Source organism: Elgaria multicarinata, chromosome 10 (assembly GCF_023053635.1).
Source record: "Elgaria multicarinata webbii isolate HBS135686 ecotype San Diego chromosome 10, rElgMul1.1.pri, whole genome shotgun sequence".
In the NCBI taxonomy this organism is placed as follows: Eukaryota; Metazoa; Chordata; class Lepidosauria; order Squamata; family Anguidae; genus Elgaria; species Elgaria multicarinata.
Genome location: NC_086180.1, coordinates 25,799,637 through 25,806,573, shown reverse-complemented (window position 1 = coordinate 25,806,573; position 6,937 = coordinate 25,799,637). Strand labels below are relative to the sequence as shown.

Here is a 6,937-nt window from a genome sequence, read left to right as displayed (position 1 = left end):
GCCACCAGCCTCTACTGGACAGATGGGCCGCTGTGTGGGGGTGTGCGTGCATGAGAGAAAGAGAGTGACACGAGTCAGATGACCCATGTTTCCCTTCTCCCAACCTCCTATCCTCGGACTTCCTGACATTCAGGCTGACCAATCAACTTACCAGCACGCCTTTCTTTCGCCTCTCCGCCCCACTTTCCAGGGGCGTCTCTTCTTTCACGTGGGTGAGCTTCGTTGCTCCTCTTCGTCCCGCACGCCACAACCCTCCTTAAAGGAGGGACCAATGAGAGCGGAGGCTCCTTGCCGAGTACAACGCTGACCCCAGGATCCAGGGCAGGAGGTGGTGGGGGTAAGAGAGAAGCGGGAGGGGGCGAAGGCTACATGTGTATATATAAGTTGTCGCTTCAGTAAAGGAGAGGGTAGGTTCACCAGTGGGGCAGGGCAGGGCAGATGGACGTTTCTAGTTTGTTCAGATGATGATGATTTTTTACTCTCTATTTCAAGTGTGTTTTTCAATGAAACGGAAATAATTGTTCTAGCGAGTTAAAGTTCATGCACTTTACACTTTAAGCAGGTAAGATGACTTATTGACTTGGGAGTAGAGTTATGCTGCAGCCCTGTACATACTAACTTGGGAGTAAGCCCCATTGAACTCAGTGGGGCTTACTTCTGAGTAGACATGTTTAAGATTGCACTGTAGATGTGATAGTACCGTAACTCGATATTATTTATTTTCAGGCTGCCTAGGAGTTATTTTTGCTTGTCCACCAAAAGAAATTCTCTAGGAGTTGTAGCTTAAAAGGAAACAAACAAACCTTAAAATGGTTTGTGATTCCACTTAAAAGTATATATTTTTCCCTTATGGTGTTAATGGATTATAAACGAACTCATGTGCTGTAGTCCTATATCCATTTACCTGGGAGGAAGCCTCGTTGAAATCAATGGGACTTGCTTCTGACGAGTCATGTATAGGGCTGAGCTGAGAGACCTATGGCCATGTCAACTTTTTCCTCTTGTCTTTTTTCCCCCGTTGTAGCTTCATATTACCTGTTCCGCTGCTGCCTGTTGTCTGAACCATATTTGCTTTCTTGCAGCAAACCAAGAAAAGTCTATTGACATTGATAGCAAGGACCGTTCTTCGGGATGGTTGCAACTGGCGGCTTAAACAATAAAAACTCTGCATGTATCTCCAAACTGATTCAGCAACGTTTTCAACATGCAGCTATAACTGGTGAGTGGCTTATGATTATACAGATTATTGTCGCTTGCTATCTGAAAGGGTCCATTGGTAGCAACCTCCCTGAGGATTATATATTCTCTGCATTTTAATTTTATTTATTTATTTTTCTGGGCAATATTCTTTCCCTCCACTTTTCCTTGGGTTAAAAGTTCTCTGCAAAATTTCCTGCAGTTGTGGGGCGGAACAGATTTTATTTTTTATTTATTTTTATTATTGCATTTACAGTATATCCTGCCTTTTTTCCTCTAAGGAACCCAAGGTGGTGTACATAATCCTCCTCCTCTCCATTTTATCCTCACAACAACAACCCTGTGAGATAGGTTGGGCTGAGAGTCTGTGACTGGCCCAAAGTCACCCAGTGGGTTTCCATGGCTAGGTGAGGACTAGAACCTGGATCTCCTGACTCCCAGTTCAACACTTTAGCCACCACACCACACTGGCTCATTCCGCCTTAAAATAGAATGTTGTAACTGGTTGGAGTAAGACATGGCACCCCCAGATGTTTCTGGGCTGCCATTCCCATTTTCCTTTACCACTGGCTATGTTGGCTAGAGCTAATAGGACTTGCAAGTCCAACTACATCGGGACAGGCCACAAGTTGCCCACTGCTGGTGTAAGAGTTCAGCACTAGAGCTTCCACACCTTTTCCCCAAGAGGTTCAAAATGGTTGGAAGAGATCCACAATGTATTGAAATAATCTGTGGGAGCATGACGAAAAAGCTGCAGCTTAGACAGAGCAAGATGTGTATAATGTACATGGAATAAATTTTGATCTTTCAGATTTTGCTTAAGGAAAACGTAGCTGGATCTTTGGACTGCACATTTTGCAACAAACATTTCCCTGTTTAGCCTACTATTAGAAACTTTGCTACAATGAGTTGATGGGGTATAATTTTTAAGGCAGCCTTCCCCATTCTGGTGCCCTCCAGATGTTTTAGGCTACAATTCCCAGCATTCCTTACCATTGGCCATGTTGGCTGGGTCTGATGGGAATTGAAGTCCAAAACATCTGAAGGGTATGAGATTGGGCAAGGCTGTGCTAGAGCAAAATCTCACCTGCTCTCATCCTTTTCTACCAGAAACAACACTTAGAGTACCTTATTGCTATGCACATCCTCCATTTTCACTCCATGTTGGAGAGTCAATGCATGGACATTTCTTTAGAGCACAATCCTATGCATGTTTAGACAGAAAAACCCTACAACTTCCAACATGCCCTAGCCAGCATGGCTGTCTGAGGCACGCTGGCAATTGTAGAACTTTGTTCTGTCTAAACATGCATAGGATTGCACCCTTAATGACAAAGCTATGTTTCTAATGGAGGAAATTATCACCTTTTCCTCATTCAGCAGCATTAAAGAAAAAGTGTATATGCAAAGCTAATGAAAACCATTGTATATGTTAATATAAAACTTTCAACAAAACCGAAGGTTTATTATAGATGAGAAAAAAATAATTTTAATGGTAGCAAGATTTAAGCATGTTTGCTAGAATTAAAACTCAGTGAGTTCAATGGAATTTACTCTCTAGTAAAAATGCTTAGGGTTGTCAACTTGCTCATAATTCCCATTGGCATGTAAAAGGTGCAAAAACTGCTTAATATTCCTCCATCGATTTACTTTTGTTGTACATATACAACCATGGCTTCTTTAATTTTGCTTCTCATCTTGGCTCTGCTTTTGACAGCCTGCCAAAATATAATCATTAGAAAAAACATGGTTGGATCACCTGCTTCTTAGGTGTCTACTGTGTCATCTTCTGTGTGATTTTTTTTTTCTGCTGACATCTTCTGTTCCTGTTTTTGCAAATAATCAAAGGTTGCAATTAGCCAAAAAAGCCCTATTCCAGGCGTAGATGACCTGGTGCCCTCCAGAGGTTTGAACTATACGTTTCATAATCCCTGACCATTGGCTGTGCTGGCTGGGGCTGATGGGAGTTGTAGTCCAAAACATCTGGAGGGTTCCAGCCATTCCAGTCAAAATGCAATTTATTAAATTACCTTGCAACCAGTTTTATCAAGGGGGAAGGCAATTTAATAAACTGTATTTCTGCATGAATTCAAAGAGGGTGACTTGTTGGCAGCGGATACAGTATACTTGGCTGCAATTTGACATTAACCTGATGAGCTCCTATGACAATAAATAACTATTGCTGAATTGTTGATTTAATGTAATTATTCAGCATTACAGGAAGGTGGCTGGCTGGCTTTTTGCCAGTTACTCAGAATCTGTTTCCTTCTCCCCTCCTTACAGACTTTGACTACTGGGATTATGTAGTGCCTGAACCCAACTTTAATGAGATGGTGTTTGAGGAACGGACATGTCAGAGTTTAGTTCGAATGCTGGAGAGCTGCCTGTCTAAATCAAAGCAGACAAGACTACATTGTTCAAGAGTTCTAGTCCCTGAGAAACTCACCAGGAGGATAGCCCAAGACATCTTGCGTCTCGCTTCCACCGAGCCTTGTGGTTTAAGGGGCTGCGTCATTCATGTCAACTTGGAAACTGGAAATGTATGTAAAAAGGTGGATAAGATTGTCTATGACCCTACTGTTGTTCCTACTTTCGAACTGACACTGGTGTTCAAGCAAGACAGTTGTTCATGGCCCAGTTTCAGGGATTTCTTCCCCAGAGCTTGCTTTGCTTCTGGCAGTAAATGTACCCTGATCCTGAGTCCTGGGTTTAGGCTAATTAAGAAAAAATTATACTCCTTGATTGGGACAGTTGTTGAAGAATGCTAAAAGGTTTATTTTTAAAACAAACAAAGAAATAAACCCAGTTTTAATAACTGAGCCTAAAGCCCTTAGAAATATGACTTTGATTTTTTTAAGATGCCACTGATTATTTGCACAATATCCATCCATCTCCCTAGTCCAGCAAAATCTCAGTGCTGCTAGCTGGTACTAGGCAGAATAAGGAGGAGCACAGCTACTGATACTTGAAACATTCCTTGATTAGCATCAGCTTGAAAAGTCAGTTAAATGCCTAACGGCTGCTCATTTCTTTCATTTTTTTTCTTTAAAGCAAATTTCTCTACATTTGGCTACTCTTAAACTTCTTTATGAAGAACTAGGGGAGGATCACCCTAAGTGTTCAAGGAACAAACAGTTGACAAAGTATCCCTTTGACTGTATTTGCAAAGTTATGAGAAGGATGCTTCCAGAAGTTGCTTGTAGCATCAAATACAGAGGGAAAGGATTGGAAAGGGATACTAGCTAATGTAAGAGTTTGAAGCTACTATTGCTTTATTATCAGAGCTAATACTGCTAGACTTCTAAATTGGCAACAATTGGCATATTCAGCCTTTCCAAACTTTGGTGCTCTCCAAATGTGTTGGACTGCAACTCGTCATAATCCATTGGCCATGCTGTCTGAGATTTGGCCATGCTGTCTGGGAATTATGGGAGTTGCAGTCCAACACATCTGATGGACACTGGATTAGGGAAGTCTGGCATAGGTCTTGGGTGGAATGCGGGTGCCTTACACACTTCTCAGATTGCCTTCCAGATGAAAGATTTGCCATAGACTGGTTTGCCCAACATGTCGTGAACATAGGCCTCTTTAGAGTCTGGAAATGAATTGAAGTCTATAAAATGCTTAAAGTGGTTTGGGGCACTCAGTGTTGAGTTATTTGTGTTCTGTTTAGTAGAACAAATACTGGTGGTACTCCTAGAAATACTTGACCTGCCTGAAATCCACTTTGGAAATCAAGGATCTTGCTCTATTATGGGCTTGCTTCCCATCCTGGCCAAAGGAACAATTAATACAATTGCTTCTCTTGGACTTCTTTTCAATGCTGGTGGTCTCTAAAATGATTGTAGGTGAAATGATTGTCTGAAATTTGCATATCCAGTTCATTTGATGCAGTCCTGCAAATGGTGCTGGAGACACTGGATATTCAGAAAGCTGCTTCGCCACAGGCTCAGAGAAACACTTTGTGGGTGCGGAGTGGGAGGGATTAAAATCTGGTCATGAAAAGGGAACCAATGAAATCCTCACTGTTCCATTCCCTCTTAGTGTTCCTTGATTGAGCAATGGAAAACCTTCACAGATTTGAACATCCAAATCTTTGCTGGCTTTTCCTCCAGCCACCCATCCGGCTTTTCCTCCAGCCACACTGCAAACATAGGTCGATAGGCATGCAAAATTTTCCATAATGCAAGAAGCACAGCCTGTGTGGTTCTTGGTACCATCTTACCCCCAGTTTTTTTTTAAGGGGCACTTTCACATGCTCCCCATTTCAGCATGATTGGGAGAAAGTTCCTTATTAATACACCCTACAGAAGGCTTCTTTCCCTTCAGTCATGAAGATGGAGGTCCCCTTTTCAGCTTAGTCACTCCAAATTTTCATCTGCTTCTCTTACCTTGATTTCAGTCCTTCTATTTAGTTGGCATCTGTTGCCATTTTAGAACAGTTTTAGGGACAGGCCAAACCCCTAGCAAGTGGACAAGAGTAGCCAGTGTCCAAACAAGATGTTATGTTGAATGTCTTTTTAAATGCCTCTTGGATCTAGAGTCCTATACTTCACCAGACTAAGATCCAAGCTCCACATGCTGTTAGGTTCAGATGTGTAATGATAACAAAGATCTCTTCTGAAAGAACAGAAGTTACAATAAGTGTCCTTTCTCCAGAAGAGCATCTCTTAGGGGACCAGATCCTAAACCATACATAATATTAGTGGAGAAATGAGGACCCAGAGAAGAGGCTGTTGCAATGAGAACTCTGTTGTCTAATGCCACAGGCTTTGCGTTTTATCCACATGTATCTTGCCCTGTATCCCCCCACCAAAAAAAAGGGTGGTGGGAGTGGGACTCCTTGAAGTTTCTGCAGGTGACACTCCTGATTTCCTTCTGATGTCTTTATTGGGGATAAACTGATACATACATGGAAGATGCTTCAGACCTATTGATCTTATTGCAACTACTTGGGTTACTCTGGTATAATGTATACGAGACAAGAAAAATAGCAGAGTGCAGCCCAAAACAAATGAATGCAGGAGATCACATAGAGATGTATGTCTATGTTACCTATTACATTGCAGAAGACTAAATTATATGGCTGACGTTAGAATACAAATTCTCAAACTTCTGTATGCCCAGCCACTGAACCTCTGTCTTGTTGTTATAGGACCATTGTAAACTGGTGCACTTATTGGGTTATATCCAATGTTAGTCCTATGCAAAGTAGATCCATTTAAACAAATGGGACTCAAGTGTGACTGACATTGGATACAACCTAATGCTTTTAAACTTTTGATCTGATCGCCTTTGTATGGGTGTGTGGGTTTGTTTGGATTTGCACTAATTAGACTTCTTTACTGTTTTGAAGTTCTGAAATGTTGTTTCTTGTGTTACCTTGTTGCTATTTTGGCATTGATCTTAAATGTGATTCCTATGTAAGCCTGTCTATAAATAAAGATATATTTTTAATTCTCAAATCTCAGGTTGTTATCGTGAGAAGTTCTAGAGGCACCTTACCTGTCATTTATTTGCACCTTTTAGAAAACCAAGAAAGATGCACTTCAACCATTCCATTCGGTTCTTAGTTACAGGGACTGAAGCTTGGATCTGAATCCGACAAACAAGTTTGCTGAAAGATACCTCACTAGCCAGTATGTTACTAGGTACATTGTGATGACTGTTTCTTCTGCCATGTGGTCAAAAATCTCATCAATCATATTGACATGTTACGCTCATCCCAGTTTCTCATGCA

At 41.5% G+C, this 6,937-nt stretch overlaps 1 protein-coding gene across 1 annotated transcript; it reads left to right on the top strand.

Annotated features, from left to right (window-relative positions):
- Window positions 1-540: 540 nt before the first annotated feature.
- DDIT4L (DNA damage inducible transcript 4 like) lies at window positions 541-6,662 on the top strand. The gene is made up of 3 exons (XM_063135763.1): window positions 541-562; window positions 1,083-1,219; window positions 3,481-6,662. Exons 2-3 carry the CDS (start codon window positions 1,132-1,134, stop codon window positions 3,963-3,965), a joined length of 573 nt encoding a protein of 190 aa, XP_062991833.1. The 5' UTR covers window positions 541-562; window positions 1,083-1,131; the 3' UTR covers window positions 3,966-6,662.
- The last annotated feature ends 275 nt before the right edge of the window (window positions 6,663-6,937 follow it).

Bases quoted from the DNA above. Each gene is read 5' to 3' on its own strand.
- DDIT4L (XM_063135763.1), top strand. From the start codon at position 1,132: ATGGTTGCAACTGGCGGCTTAAACAATAAAAACTCTGCATGTATCTCC. The intron at 1,220-3,480 runs GTGAGTGGCTTA...CCCTCCTTACAG, and splicing joins TCAACATGCAGCTATAACTG to ACTTTGACTACTGGGATTAT.